General features: G+C 38.8%; 1 protein-coding gene across 1 annotated transcript in view; it reads right to left on the bottom strand.

The window, feature by feature from the left end:
• LOC116689757 (olfactomedin-like protein 2A) overlaps window positions 1–16,674 on the bottom strand; it is a 36,728-nt gene that overhangs the window by 10,140 nt on the left and 9,914 nt on the right. Inside the window, exons 2-5 of the mRNA XM_032516374.1 lie at window positions 11,416–11,679; window positions 10,692–10,799; window positions 9,665–9,841; window positions 7,564–7,810 (exon numbers count right to left, since the gene is read on the bottom strand). Coding sequence (XP_032372265.1) covers window positions 7,564–7,810; window positions 9,665–9,841; window positions 10,692–10,799; window positions 11,416–11,679 — 796 coding nt within the window. The remainder of the gene's footprint in view (window positions 1–7,563; window positions 7,811–9,664; window positions 9,842–10,691; window positions 10,800–11,415; window positions 11,680–16,674) is intronic.

The raw sequence follows: 16,674 nt of genomic DNA, 5'->3' as shown, positions 1-16,674 counted from the left end.
TTGCTAGTTTTCCTCAATTGACAAAAAACGTAAGTAAAGAAGGTCTTTTCAGGTTTCTACAAATCATGCATTGTATACGGAAGTTAATTCCCCCCCTAATTAACCCTTTCAACATAATTATTTCTGTGAAACCAACATTAGGAGACACAATGTCTGTCTTTTACAACCTTATTTCGAAGTTGCATGGTCCTTTTTAGCAGCTATAAGAATGATGTGGGAGCCGGACCTAAGTTCTGCCTTCATGAATCACATGTGGGATTCAGTCCTGGATCACTACCTCTTTGTGCTCCCCAACATCCACTTGTGCAATTAAAAGTAGTACACCATATCCACATATCTAAAACCAAACTAGCTCGTATGTTCCCTAATGTGGACCCGACGTGTGATAGCTGTGGGAACACACCTACAGTACGTCACTGTTTCACATGTACTGGACGTGTCCCACCTTGACTGGGTTCTGGACATCAGTCTCTCATCCAATTTCAAATTGAGCCAAACCCTTTTATGCGCATTTTTGGCATTGCTCCAAATTCAGGCTTGCCTAAAGTGAAGCTGAAGGTATTGGCAGAGGTGGGTAGTAACGAGATACATTTACTCCGTTACATTTACTTGAGTAAGTTTTTGAAAAAATGGTACTTCTAGGAGTAGTTTTAATTCAATATACTTTTACTTTTACTTGAGTAGATTAGTGAAGAAGAAACTGTACTCTTACTCCGCTACATCAGACTACAATGAACTCGTTACTACGCGTCATTGTTTTTACCCCAGCGTACCTCAATCCGCATTTTAATGTTTTATTTTGACAGAGAGAGAGAGTCTTCCGCTGAAGGCTCTACCACGTGACTGTGCTTAACCAATCACACGTTGTTGTTCAGTCACGTGACCGTACTCGTTTCAGCAGCGCGACAGGTTAGCTTTACAGTCGTAGCAAAGCAAAGACGTGAAAGCGTGGTTACCTTTTAGGAAAAGTGTGAAACAGCAGCTACATTATGCGGCGTTTAGTGTCGACCAAAACAAACGCACAAGTCAGCGTTCAACAACTCAACATCTAACCTGAGGAGACGTAGCGGTAGTTTTAGTTTCTGCTGTGGAGAGGTGGAGGTTTGTCTTTTAGGTTACATACAATATTTTACACATGCAGATCCATCCAAATTTGATGTGACAAGTCTCTCAAGTAAGCTATTTTGTAATTAATAAATTAATTTAATTAATTTTATTGATTGGATGAACTATAATTTGCCTAAATATGATTATTTTGTATTTTGTGTCGTCTGATTGATGCTTGTTAGAAATAAATCAGACGTTACTCAACAGTTACTACTACTTGAGTAGTTTTTTCATCAAGTTTTTTTTACTCTTACTCAAGTGTATAGTATGACTACTTTTACTTTTACTTGGTCTATTATTTTGAAGTAAACAGTTACTTTTACTTGAGTACAATTTTTGGCTACTCTACCCACCTCTGGGTATTGGCCTTTGTCTCCTTAATGGCTCGTAGGGCCGGCTCATATTGGATTAAGGACATTATGTCATGTATGAATTTAGAGAGAATATGATACACTTCCCAGGGATCTGAGGAAAAAAATTACAAAATATGGCGCCCCTTCTTGACATTTTTTGAGAAACCAACTGCAACAATATCAGAATAGCTACCCCCATCTCCTCTTTTATCTTTTTTAAGGTGTGTACTTTGTTTCTGCTATTCTTAAACTTTTCAACCTTTATGTCTTATAATTTCAACTGTGATCTCTTGTAGGAATTTCTTGCTGTAGGTCTCTTTGTAACTGCATGGGAGGGTGAGATCTGGGGGGGGGGGGTATGTTCTGGTTAACAAAAAATTAAAATAAATGTGTATGTTCCATCATACAGTAATTGTTTTTTGCAAAGTTGTCATTCAATAAAAAAAAAACTTTGAAATAAAAGTATTCAATGCAGAAAAATTCCCCCTTTTAGAAACTGGAAAGAATTAAAACAGTTCTGCAAATCAACTAAGTGATTAACCATCTAATCATTTCAGCTGGATGTGTAGGTTGTTATTAAGTTAGTTACATTCCACCACTGAGAATAAGATTCTATAAAGCTAGTTTTCATTCAAAATGCATGTGCTACTTCTTGTTAGGTGATGTTACATTAGGGCAGTATGATCCAGTCGTGTGGGGGGGGGGTATTTGTCTGTACAGTACATACAGTATGTGGCTCCTTGGCAGCAGGAGACGTTATAGTGTGCTGTGTGCAGAACAAAGAGGAAACTAACTTCCTTCCTCTTCTCTGATCTTCTTTCTTCTCTTTCCTTCCTAACCCAGGCTGCTCTGCTGTCTTTTAGCGTTAACTGCTTTCTTAATAGAGAATAGTGAAGCCGCATTTTGCTTTTAACAAAAATTGGAAAAGGAGGCCTTAGAATGTAATTACAGCTGCAACCTGACATGATTGCCTTATATCTATGGCTTTTAGTGAAGAGTGTTAGGGTCTCAATTTTAACTTCGTAAATTAAATGCTTGTTAGATTGTCTAACAGTATTAATTTTATCAGACAAACAATGTTCATTAAAATCATTTTTTTCACAGTAAAAAGACGTGAATGAAATCTATGACAAAATGTATTTTATTGTAAGTCTTATTCAAAGGCTTGCATGCATATGCGGAATTACTCTCTGGTTGTTAAACTATTCTCCACTACTCACAACTATCTGTTCTTTAGAAGATAATTTAGCTGTTTGACCTGTTGCACCAAGAAACCATCTACTATCAACTATCTGCCAATAATGTTAACGTTGCTTTTTATTTTATACACAAATGACAGTAGGAGTGAATATGAGAATATGAGTATGAGAGTATGAAATTTCACTGTGTGAAATTTGCAGAAGACACTGTTATAAAGAGCCTTTTGAACAATGATGAGGAGGGGCGTGGTGCTTTAGTTGATGATTTCATTGCGTGGTGTGAATCTGTGATCTGTCTAGTAACGTTTCCAAGACTAGTGATTTGATTATTGATTACTGTAGATTACAGCACAATGTTTCACAAACTGTTATTCAGAACATGACTGGTGAGACACTACACTAATACAAATATTTAGGTTGACAGCAAATTATCTTTTGAGAGCAACAAAGATGCTTCCTGTAAAAAAGCCCAACAGAGACCTTTATTTTCTGAGGAAGATGAAATCGTTCAGTGTGAGCAGGACTCTGATGACTTTATTTCACCAGTGTTGTGTTCAATCAGTCTTGATATTTTGTATTGTGATGTGGTATAGTGGTCTTTCAATGACCAACAAGCGTAAACTAACAAAGCTGGTAACCTTAGCGTCTAAGGTGGTTGGGGTACAGCTACCTCAGACGCAACACATATATAATAAATGGGTCAGGCGTAAAACTAACCAGATTATAAACTGCCATGATCACTCACTCTTTGGAGAGTTTAATCTGCTCCCCTCAGGTTGCCGGTTTAGGCTACCTATATTAAGAACTAGACGTACCAGGGATTCTTTTATTCCTGTGGCTATTAGGAACCTGAATACACTTGAGTGACATCTTATCAAATCTTTATGTAGTATATGTTTATTTTTTAATTTACTGTACTGTCCGATTGGATTCTATCATTGGTTTTGGGGGTAGGAGTGTCTCCATTGGTGTGTTGATGTGTGTCCAGTGTTGTGTTACGATGTTGTTGGCATCTGGTGGTGCTTTTTTCTGTGTATGTGTTTTTTTAGATAACCTGCTGCACACTGAATTTTGTTTTCTAAGGATAAATAAAGTGGAACTTGAAACATGCCAGTTCTTCAGACAACTAAAAAGTCAGACATACAGATTTGTAAACTAAATGCATGTACAGTCCCATTGAAAACATTTATATCAACTTGACGATCTTTGTGTTGACAATTTCTGGAGCTGACAATCCAACAATTACCTACTTAAAGGTGGAATAACCATAGGAATCTGTGACCCTTCCAAGTGGCAATTTCCGGGCCTGAAAAGTCCAGCCAATGCGTTTAACATGCAGTCTATCTAACTTCCAGCAGGGGGTGACTCAACTGGTTGCAAATAGAAGTATGTTTATTTATATGAGAAAATGACCCTACTTTATCCATTACCTCATTAAATGTTTTTCCAAGTGAGTTAATTGCCTTAATTGTTAGGGCAATTAAGTCTTCTTCAACAAAGCATAATGTTGCTTTTGCCCATTAGAGTCCAATTTATATAATATATAGAAGATAAAGCAGGGCATGCTTTTGTGGGTGGCTACAAACCAATCTGTCAGTTATGACAGGGGCTTAGCAATGCCAACCATGGCAATGTGTACATTAAAATAGCAACAGTGAAAATTAAATTGACTCGCTCCAAAGTTGCTTTTAATTCTTCAAAGTTAATGAGCGTTGTTGAGCGTTCGCTAGCACCTTGCCAACAGAAGCTTACTAGCTTACTAGCTACCGCTAGTGTTAGCCAATCAGAGCGTTCTGTTCATGAATATGAATTAGTAGTGGGCTGAACAGTCCGTGAAGCAGCAAATCAGAGCATATGTGGGAGGGGATAAAAAAGACTCAGACAAGGGTGGGAAAATCAACTCAATTCTTTTGTTTTTGGCAACACTATTATCTAAATGTATTATACAAACATATAAACGGTACAGATGTAAGTATAAGTGTCACCATATGGGACTTATAAGGGAAAGTCTGCCGATTTTCTGTACTGCCAAAAATGTTGGATAACTCAATTCACAAAGGTGAAATATGGGTGACCCTTGAATGTTAATGCAGTGATTGGTCAAGTGTGTGAAGTCTTGAAAGTTGGCCTCTCTTTCAAGGCTTTGACGCCAACCGGTCCCTACCCAGAGCGTCAAAAAGTGACACCAGAGGTTCCTGACAGGCTCTTTAAATATGATGCTAAACAGTACCCAGAGGGTTGATGGTGACGCCAAAGGGGTCCGGACCAAGTGTTAGTATATGACGAGTTGGGAGTGTGACTGTGTTATACAATCAAGTACAACACCGTCAATGGATATGAGGAGATACTGTCTGAAAGCTATGTTATCTCCATTTGCTAAATTAAATGTATATCACTCCTTTTCACCCAGCCTTTGAGTGGGGCCAGAAGTAACCAGTTTTGCCTTTAGACATGGTAGGACAAAATGTCGTATTGCATTTGTTTCAATCATATTCAAGCCTTTAGTGTCTTTCGATGTTCTAAACACTGTTGCAGAGGCTTGGGATCACATTCAGTAAAACACTGATCATCTTTTTGGAAAATGTGCACAATTCTGTATTTTAAATCAAAAATCCCATATCGATCAAACTCTTGCTTCCTTTTTGTTTTGTGTAAGGCTTGCTTTTAGGCTTAGTCGCTTGTGGTCTGCTTTAAAAAAATAAAAAAAATTCAGCAGGCTAAATCAAATATAATCCTAGCAGAGGGAGAGTCTGCACTCCTTCTGGTCCACATACTCTGATTTCCTGTGCTGCCAGACAGATGTGTGGAGATCACAGCAGTGGTAGATAAGCAGTGCATCTTTCTGAAACACATGAACTAAACACGTGGACCTGAGAGTAGTAGAGAACGTTTTTTTTCACAATTTACAGTAGGAAGTTTCAGAAAGCAATGAAGTCTTTGATTAAGGTGCTTTGATTAAGGTGTACCTGGAATTAAATGCAACACTCATTTCCACACCAAACTAAACACACACATCTGTTACATTGTATCTCTTGAGTGTAGCCAATACCTCTACGTGGACACTACATGAAAGAAGACATCAAATCATTGTTAATGGAAGTGACATCCATCTGTGTTCTGTAAAGCAGATGGAACACATATTTTATTACTTTTGGTACTTTACTTATTACACAGATCAAATATCCTTTTAAAACATTGTGATGCTGTGATGAAGATTAATTTTTGAAGTGCCTTTATAGTTTCTTTTGCCTACTATAGTCCATATGTCAAATCCTTTATGCTATATTACCAAGTACAACTTATAACTTTCCAAACAGTACAATGGTTATTTAGGTTTTCAAAAATGAACAAGGAAACATTGTACTTTCTTTTTATCATTGTCAAAGTTGCAATCTAGATGCATGGTAATGCAGGGCAGACTTATTAAATCACTCTGCACTTATTGCAGTATTATCATGCAGCGGTAAAGCAGTTTTTCAGACTTTGCAAGGACTTCTCATCAATGCCCTGTCATCCTCACTGGTTACAAATGCCTCAATCTCAGTCTTATGTTGTGAACAGTCAGTTGTCTAGATGCATTCCTGGTCACAGAGACCAGTAGGCTGGCAAAAGTAGCCAGGTTAAACAATTTCATCTTGTCCTACAACTTGCACCAAAGGGCCACTGAGCAAGTGGCCACCAGTAAAGAACGGTGGTTACACTGGGCAGCTCCCTGTAAAATGTGTTTCACTGTGACTAAATTTGAAAAGAAGCATTTTAGGAAAAAAGCGGGAAGGTGTATCAACCTTCATAGGATGAATAAAAAGTTCCTGCATCCTGCTCTGTGCCACAGATTATGGAAATGCAGCCAACTGGTTTCAGTGATTTGACAAGGGTGGCTGGTCTCGCTGAGGTTCACATACATGGCAGAACACACGTTCTGACAGTGTTTTGTGCGTGTGCCGTGTGCAAACGCAGCATACCTATTCACTCAACTAGATTTAAAGAGGATTGGAAGGAGGAAGGAAATGTTTTCTCTGCATTGGTGAGGGTCCTCGCGCGTTGTGAGGAGTGAAGCTGAGGCATGTCATGGACATGGCAGCGCTCCATTGAGACAGCATTCCATCAGCTCCATGTATTTTGTCAATAAAAGATTTGGATTTCCTGCACGCTGAATGCGCACCATCAATCCACTCCTGCGCCAGTGTTGCCAAAAACAACACCCGAATATATCTTGTATTGAGGTGATCTTGTGTGCCACACAGCTAGGGCTGAAAGATTTGGAGGGAAAATCTTTTTGCGATCTTTCTGCCAGATATTGCAATTACGATTCAACTTGCAATGAAACAAGTATAGCTAAAGTTCAATAGTCACTGTGCAACTGATAAACATGTCATGGAGCATTATAACATGAGACACCATCAAAACTGCTCTCTCTCTCTCTCTCTCTCTCTCTCTCTCTCTCTCTCTCTCTCTCTCTCTCTCTCTCTCTCTCACTATATATACATATATATACAAACCCTCCCTCTTTTAATGCATTGCAGTTAAGTGTCAAGTCTGCAACACAATCACAGCCTTATCTTACACTTGCTTGAAATGACATTCTCAGGAAAACTTTGCATTGTCCTCTATTGGACACTAAATCCAGCTTAAAAAGATCTTGACTCTGGCTTTATGACTCTATGGCTGCTAGCTGATCCTGATCCACGATGCGGGGTTAGATTAGGTCGCTGAAGAAACAAATGTGGATCATTTTCAACACTCACAATGGATCACTCACATATGATCGCACACAGATGGGAGTGCAAACTCAGCTAAAGTACAAGCACATTGTTCACTTTAGCTAACAGAGGGTGGCTTTCTACAAACCCACCACTGTGCTGGGAGAGAATGCAGGGAGTCCCGGCCAAGCTAAAGACTCTCACCTCCTCTGTGCTCATCCTCGTCGGTCTTGGCAGCCTTGTAGTATGTGATGCCCCTTATCACTCCAGGCTGGTGGCCAACCACCTTGGCTTTGGCCGTAGGGTCCGGCTTGGCCGGCTTCCCAGGTTTAATGACCTCTTTCTTGGGCTTTACGACCTTTTCTTTGGGCTGTTTTGGTGAAGGTTTGGCAGCAGGGGTCTTTTTGTTGGCTGCCTTTACAGCCTCCTTGGTTTTCTCATCATTAGTGTTCTGTAAACATGACATTATGTTATGTCAGGACAATTGGTAATATTGGCTTGTGGGTTTTATATGTTGATGATGCTTATGAAAGAGCGTGTTTTGCTAGTGTACTTTCTATATGTGAAAGACTTTAAAGTGACATGCAATATATATGCTGATAATTTCTCACAGTAAGTTAACAGAAAACATAGTATATTATCATACAAATGATGCGTAGGCTTATACTACTATTACTAATACTTAATATACACTAAGAAATAAATGTGTAAAATAACAGAAAAGGTACTGGCAGCTCATTAATGGGACTTTGCCACATAATAAAAAAATGGAAACTATGTGTGTACCTACAGTTAAAATGTAGGTACACATATTTTTTAGAAATGCATTAAAAAGAAACGAATGCCGGAAAGGCCACAAAAACAGTGGAAAAAGTGGGAATCATCAGAAACGTTGAAAAAATGGAAAAGATTTTCCCAAAATCAACCTCCGTGGTCAACAGAAGTTGTTCAAAGAAAGATTATGCAATTTAAAATGTAAAAAACTAAAATATAACTGTGAATAACGTTCTATGGACAATTTCCGTTAAAATATACAGTCATAACTGTTCTGACTGCACTAACAGAAGGGCTGTAGTCAAGACCACTTAACTGGAGACAGAGAAAGGACACAGTACCAAAAGATTTTAGATTGAGCTGTGTTGCAATTGTGATCCCTCAGTAAAGTCCTTTGAATGGAGAAGTGTTTCAAATGTGATAGGACAGGCCAGGCTTACAGTAAATGTGCTTACATGTCTTTAAATTTGTATGTGCTTACGGGTCTGTGCTTACTGCTAGTGTGTGTGTGTGTGTGTGTGTGTGTGTGTGTGTGTGTGTGTGTGTGTACTTATAGGTTAATGTGCTCTTGTAAGTTTTCTTTTGATGGCATCCACCTGCAATGGACTGCAGATGAAATTTAGCCTGTATGGCTAAATCTGGCACGTTTACGTGTTGGACTCAAGTGCTCATGTTAATTAATGTGCATTGTCCCTTCTTAAATATATACATATAAAATAAAAGATACTATAGGCAAGCTAAAACCAAAGACAGAAATATGTGAGGCCAGTGACTGAGAGCAAAACACCCACCTGTGAAGTATTTCTAATCTTACAACTACTCATTCTTTTAGTTAGGGCTGGGTAATATATCCATATAAATCAAAATGGTGACATGAGACTAGATATCATCTTATATTTTGGATTTTGAAATATGACATGTGGTTTTGTTTTTCAAAAACAGCTAAAGACACAAACTACACACATTAGTCAGGCCATTTAACCACATTGCTGACTGTATTATTTTGTATTTATGCTTAATAAATACAATGCGTTACTGCATTTTATTGTGATTTATTTTGCTTTTTATGATTTTTGATCTGTTTTGATGTATGTATTTATTTTGCCTGCAAAGCACTTTGTGACTCTGTCTGTGATAATTGCTAGACCAATGAACTTGACTTGCATACTCTTCCTGGTTTTTAAGGCTGTATTACAGTAAAGTGATGTCATTTTCTGAAATTTCCAGATTTATCTAGTTATCTAATATTTGCCTTTACCCAGTTAGTCCTTATATCCACATTACTGATGATTATTCATCACAAATGTCATTGTGAAAATATTTTGTGAAAGCACAAATAGTCAACCTTGCAATATTGTCACAATATCTTTATCGAGGTATTTGGGCAAAAAAATTGTGATGCTAGATTTTCTCCATATCGCCCGGCCCTGCTTCTAGTCTAACTGCTAGTAGAAGTGCTACAATCCTACAAGTTACTATTGCTGTAATGCTAACATGTTTGTACAACAACACCCAAAGTGTTTCTTCGAACCTGTGCTTTGCTCTCCGAGGAGTCTTTCTGCAGCAGCTGCAGGCTGAGGCTGGAGATCTCCTTCTTGATGCTCATCATGATGTTGGAGTAGTTCTCATACCTCTTAAACTGGTTGGTGAGGCTCGTCATGCTGTCTCGGACAAAGTCATTGTCTCGCGTGAGGTTTGTCTTGATTGTCTGCAAGAGAACGTCACCATTATCACAGCAATCACCATCCGTTGAATGACATCAGGGTTTCAGTGGGGTCTTAAAAAGTCTAAAAAAAATCTAAATTTTAGGCCTTAAAAACTCTTAAATTCGCAAAAGTATTGTATTCTAAGTCTTTAATCATTTTAAACAGGTCTTAAATGTTACCTCTAATGCTTATTAAAATGTTTTTTATTCTGTGTTGTTGTAGTACTTTCTGAATATAATTTGCTGTATATGTACAGATTATTATTACTCTATGTTGCTTTTATTCAATTTTAATATTTTTATTTACTTTGCAAGCAGCTTTGTGGCTCTGCATTTCGTTCGTACTTTTGTTGTGATAAAGGTCTTTCATTCATAAAACTCTTGCAAAGGTCTTAAAGGGTAACTCACATTTTTTTTCAACCTGGACCATATTGTCCTATGTCTTTGTGTCTAAGTGACTCAATCTTTGACATTGGTCCAGTATTAAATAAGTTAACAGGACAATTAACCAGCTTGTATTTACCTTAACAAAAGTGCTTGTTTTTGCCACTGAAAGGCTCAGATTAATATTCTGTGTCTGCCAACATTATGGAAAGGATTTCTACAGAGGTCTGGACATTACATTGTAATGCAGTGATCTTGTTTAATACTGGACCAATGTCAAAGATTGTTGTTCCCATCAGTCACTTAGACCCAGGTGACTGATGGGAACAACAATTTAAAAAAACAGTATTTACCCTTTGAAGAAGCTTAAATTTGACTGAAACCTGCAGAATAAACCACCTTTCAATAATGGTCCTTCGATTATACAATATACATATGTGGAAGTACGTGAGTTTGGTTGTTTTCCTACCTCTTCTAGGGTGTTCATTTGAGACACCACTTTGTTGATGTAGGAGTGGACTTTCATCAGATCCATGCTGTAAAGTGTTCCCTCCAGAAGGTCCACCATGGATTGGAGCTGGTCATTTGTGCCATAAAAGAGCGTTATTATTCACCATCTCCTGAACACAAAACCTGACAGCTTTATGTGCCTCTGTTCAAATGCAGTAATAGCCTGAGTGCCCTCCCAAGACATTTGCTCTGATTACCACTATTGACAGCCACACTGAGTGCTCTCAGTCTTCGGGTTCATTCAAAGTCCAGCTTAATTATTTGAGACCTTCCCTTTTCAATGTAATCATTTCCTTCAGAGATGTATTGGCTTAATGTAAAGTTTGAAGTGGAGTCAGACATCTGGAAGTGCCTTTTGTTTCATAGGCTACATAGTGTGCTTCTCCTGCCTGGGAAAAATGTGCAGAGGTATGCTGACGTGTTCACTAAAGATGTTTTCGATGACATACAACCATAGCCAGGTCACAGAGAGTTGAAGAATGACCTTTAATGCTTCTAAGTGCTGACATTGATTTTTACATTAAATCAGCTGTAAAACAGCTTTGGTGCTGCGCCTAAATCTTATATTGGTAGGGGAAATCCTGCACTATGCAAATATATATGAGGTATAATTGTCTAAATTTTGTACAAACAAAAAAGAATATTCTACAAAATATTCTACATTTAACAGCTCAGCTCCTCACCTTTAATAACTCGGGGGCCTGTTTCTTCAGCTTCTCCATCTTCCACTCATTCTCACAAGGGTTTAGGGAGGATGGAGGGGCCGTGCACGAGCACTTACAGTCGGATCCGGAGCTGACCGTCTCCACCGTGTAGAAGTCCTCCACTCGTACAGTGCCGCTCCGCAGACGCAGGCAGGCGTCCTTGCTTAGAGGCCGCATGATGCACTTACAGCGGCAATCAGAGCCTTCTGACGTCATCCGAACAGGCTCAGTCTCCCCAAAGATCTGAAAGACAGAATGGGAATTGACCTATTTGTCAGAATCAGAATCAGGAAAGGATTTATTGCCAAGCAAGGCAAGGGAAGTCAGCTTCATTTGTATATCACATTTCAGAATCAAGGCAATTCAAAGTGCTTTACATAGAACAGTTAAAAATAAAAAAAACAGATCAAATACAAGAATAAAGATCACAGTGCAGTATGAGAAATGAACAATGCCGTTTTCTGGGAGATTGTTCCAGATATGTGGAAACTGAGCGCTGCTTATCCCAGTTTATTTCTGACCCTGGGGTCAGAAAGCAGACGGGTCCCAGGCAACTTGAGAGGTCTGGGGGGGGGGGGTTTATAATGTAGCAGCAGATCAGAAATGTATTTTGGCCCCCAAACTGTTTAGTGCCTTACAAGGAATTTGCCTTGGTTGTTGGTGCAAACATAAGTATATTAAACATTAAAATGGAATGAACAAAGAATAAATACAGAAACAAATATGTACACTTAACTGTTTGACAAAGAAAAAAGAGGATTAGCAAACAACATCTTTTAGATAAATTTCAAAAGCAATATGTTGTCAAAATAATCCTTTCATTTGTATGCACAAGTATCTCTTAGTTGCATGTGGTGTAAATGTATCTTTATTGTGGTGATATTCAGGGATGAGTAAGAATTTAATGCATCAGACATGGATATTAATGATCTGGATTGCACTGTATATTTATCCAATCCCAAAATATCTCATCTATTAGTCTAACCACTGCTGGACTTCCATGAGATCTAAATCTATTATTTATGGTGTTTTTCCATTACATGGTATCTGATCGACTTGACTCTACTCGCCTTTTTGGGTTTTCCTTTATGAAAAAAGTCCCTGGTACCGGCCAACAGGTACATTTTTTACTTCCAAGCAAGCTGAGGCGATACCCAAAAGGTGACATGAAAACCTGCAGACTACTAATTGGTCGGAGAGAATCGTCACTATTCACTGCGTCATCATTGCTAGCAACAGACGGGGGGTTGACCTGAACCAGCCCGCCGTTTTTAAGTAGTTTAACCAGGAGTGTTTTGCTGCCTCTGTGCGTGTTTGTGTCGCGTTAGGTCACAGCAGTTTCCTGCGGTGTCTCTATGACAACCAGCCACGCTCGCCTCACGCATGAGGCAGTACTAAATCTGCAATGGAAATAGGAGGACGGGGCAGAGCTGGAACAAGCATTGGGTAAGCACCATTTTTGTTGGAAACAAAAGCAAGGCAAGGAAAGAGATCCTGAAAAATAACCACAAGCTTCCCGTATTTTGAACGTTAGCAGGTGTGACACAGACAAAAGCCTAAAGACAAATATAAATTATTGTGCATACCTAACTTGCCTTTTGCGTCATGTATGATGACAGAGGTTTGGCAGGCCATGCTCATGGCTAACTTAATAAACAGGAAGCAGTGCATTGCAGCCGGAGCACACATTCCTCACCCACCCTATGTGAGACAAGTGCTAGCTTGCATACCGTGGAGATGGCATGCATTCAAAAATTCAACTACACAGATTTACTGCACATTTGTTCATGTTCATATTCTAAATATTCAGGTAATGATGGTCAGTAGGCAGACTGAGGTCTAATTAGAACTCTGTGAATTTCTCCACTTTTTCCATCTAACCACTATCTCCACCTTTCCTCATTTCTAGGGCTGTCCTTGATTAAAGAAAATTATTAGGATTTTGTCAACTAATCAGTTAGTTGATTTAAGTAAAAGATCTGTAAAACTGAGTTTCTCCACAAAGAGTAAGGTGCATAAACTATAATCTTGTGTTTACCAGGGATGTGTCATGGAAATAAGTCATTTAGCATGAAAAAGCATTAAAAAACTAAATAAATGTTAGACAACTAAAACCAAAAAACTAATTAGTCAACTAATTAACTATTTCACAGTGCAGGGTGGGCTACAAGAGACTGAAACCTTGTAGGTTATATTTCTTAGTAGGTTTTGCAACAGCTGTGTCCTTTCAAATAGTCCCTTATGGTGGCCATGTTGTTAGCTGATATAAATAATAATGTGTTAAGACTGAAAGCAAAACAAAATCTTGGATGGGATATTATGTCAATGCAAAGACACAACGGGACGCAAATGTGTCCTAAACAATGTGCATGGCTTTATGACTCCAGTTCAAGATGGAAAAGGAACGAATCAAGAGGGACATAGATAGCACTGGAGTGTTATCTGCTGAGTGGTAGTCTCGCATTGCCAAACCTTCCTCCACAGTGCAACAGAGGAGGGTCTGGCGAGTCCACACAGCATTTCCGGGATGGGAGAAAACGTGCTCTGGTTTATTGGTATTTCTTTAAACCAATCACAATCATCTTGGGCGTTGCTAAGTGCCGGACGGAACAATAGTGCCACTATAAAATAGCTTCAGGAAGGAACTTTATTGAAAAGAAAACCCAGATATGACAGATAGTCTAGCTAGCTGTCAGGATTTACCCTGCAGAGATCTGAGGAGAAGGTAACCATAGTCTTTAGAAATCCCTCCATGTCAGCAGATGGAAAATGGGCAAAACTTAAAAGTCAAAGAACACAGCAAATCAATGTGACCCAAAACTAGTTTCTGTCATTTTAGGTAGTTCTCATCATGCTGATGTTTGTTTACGTGTTAATTAAATAAAAAAAATTTAAAAAAGTTTGGTTTTGGTTTGTAATTTGATGCTGTTAAAACGTGGCAAAAAAAATCAAGATTGACAACTGTGATTGACTTGTGATTGGTTGAGTGGATGTATAGTCCAAGACTCGCCCGCCCGATCACTATCATATAATCATATAATCATATAATAATGTCACCCATGATATTTTTGTTTCCCTTTTGATGCGTTGTCTGTTTTATTTTTACAATCTATGTGCAACACAGGTAAAGAGTGATCATCAGAGGTCTTTAAGCTCACTTCTCTCTACCTCCACACCTCCCCACTTCAAGAAGTGAAGAACATATGTTTTCAAATGAAAACAGTCATTTTAAAATGCACGTTCTTTAGTCCACTTTAGGCAATTTAACAGATTTCACACAGCTCCAACTGGAGACACAAAAGGCTTTATACAACTTTTTTCACAGATGCAGTAGAACTACCCAACACCTGAAAACAAATTTGGATGTGTTAAAACTGTGGCGTTCCCCTTTAAAGCCTTACTGTAATAAAAGCTTGTCTGACCCACATGGACGCCATATTCAAAAGGTTTCAGTTGTGCATTGTCTGTTCCAAAGGTCATTCTTTTTTTAAATGACTTAACAAAAGAGATCAATACATTCTGTATATTACATCTCAATGTTCATGCAGCTTTTAATACCATGAGCATTACAGGCTATCCATAACCTGGGTTTGGCTATCCCTCATGTGTTCAGTGTGTGTGTTTATTTGGATTAAAGCCTGTTGGATCATGTGTTGGAGAAGATTTGGATTATCATCTCTCCCTGGTGAGATTTAAGGACCTCTGCAGGGTGGGCGCACATGTGGTATCCCTTTATCAGAGATGGAGTTCCGCAACAAAGAGATTCTTCATTAATAAACTGTGGTCCTGTCCTCATGTGACAGGAGTTAGGAGGTATTACTCTAAGAGTGAAGATTATGTTTGTAGAAACTTAGGTCAAAGATATACATGAGGTACCACCTCCGATGGATAATATTCACCTTATAAACCAATCTCTTGGCAATTTCTCTCCAAAATGGCGACATTCCTTCTTTGTAAGGACGTTTTCCAAGATATGATAAAGAGGTTTAAAGCCAATTTAAATAGAAAGTCCTCTTGGTTATGTCAAAACAGCAAACACAACAGCCCCAAAAAATCCTGTTATAGCATCTCAATTGGGAATATATTTGCTGCCTTTTTCTGTTTTATACCATTGTTAACCTAATATTTTAAGATTTTCGGACTGTTGGTTTAAAAAACAAGAGATTTCATTTCAAACCTTTAATTAATACTTTGTGTCCAATTGAATGAGACCGTCATTTTCAATGTGGCTGATTGAATACATACCTTGGATTGGGAGACATTTGTCATATCTTTTAACATGTTATAGACTTGACAATTAACTGAGTCAACAATAATTATTCCCGTCATCCAAATGTATAGAAGTACAATGTTAAACACCTGATGGACAAAATAAGAATATATGATACATGATAGGGAATATTATTTACATATTCAGCGATTTACAGCACATGACTGTAACAGAAACAAAGGCTGGCGTAGGTAGTAACAATTATGGCTTTTGCATTTTGGTTATGCTTGTTATTTAATGGATGTCTGTAGTTTGATCAATTTAGGAAGACTTTAGGCAGGATAGCAGCAGGCTGAAGGTATACAGGGAAGTGGTAGAGGTGGAGGTGGTGTTTGCTCATTAGTGAAGGAATGCAGGCTGAGTGAAGGGGGAAGATGTGGAGTGCGTACTCCCCCCCCCCTCCATTACTGCAGACATACTGGGAGGAGGTCTAATATGGGGCAGGACTCCTGTGTGCAGAGCCGGGCCAATCCTGACCCATGTCAAGCGAAAAGGCAGCAGGTTGACAAATCCTACAGCTACATGAAAACAGAGTGGATTAGCAGATTAAACGTCTTTAGCAGAGGCTATGCAGGCTATGCATACGGCCCTGCTGAGCTGCATTGTTCAACACCAACCAAAGACCGACTGCTGCATAGCGACATCAGCTAAAGTTGCTTTGAGTTGGAGAAGTCAGAGAAATTCCAACCAGATTTACTTTGGCACGTCACTTTTTGTCAATTCAAAAAAAAGACTAAATCCCAACCTTGCAGGTTTTTACTGCCGGGCATAGATTTATCTGAATCACTGTGCCAATCAGAGCACCTGCCTCCTCCTGTTAAATCATATGTGCTGGTATGCCTCCAGCATCTCATGCAGAGCTGACCTACCAGCATGAGAACAGGCAACACAATTAACAATGCTAATAATTAAGAGCACCGAGTATTTAACGCATGCTTTGAGCTTTGAGTCTTTGGCTTTGACCTCTC

Source organism: Etheostoma spectabile, chromosome 5 (genome assembly GCF_008692095.1).
Source record: "Etheostoma spectabile isolate EspeVRDwgs_2016 chromosome 5, UIUC_Espe_1.0, whole genome shotgun sequence".
Classification (NCBI taxonomy): domain Eukaryota; kingdom Metazoa; phylum Chordata; class Actinopteri; order Perciformes; family Percidae; genus Etheostoma; species Etheostoma spectabile.
This window is presented reverse-complemented; position numbering and strand designations above follow the sequence as displayed.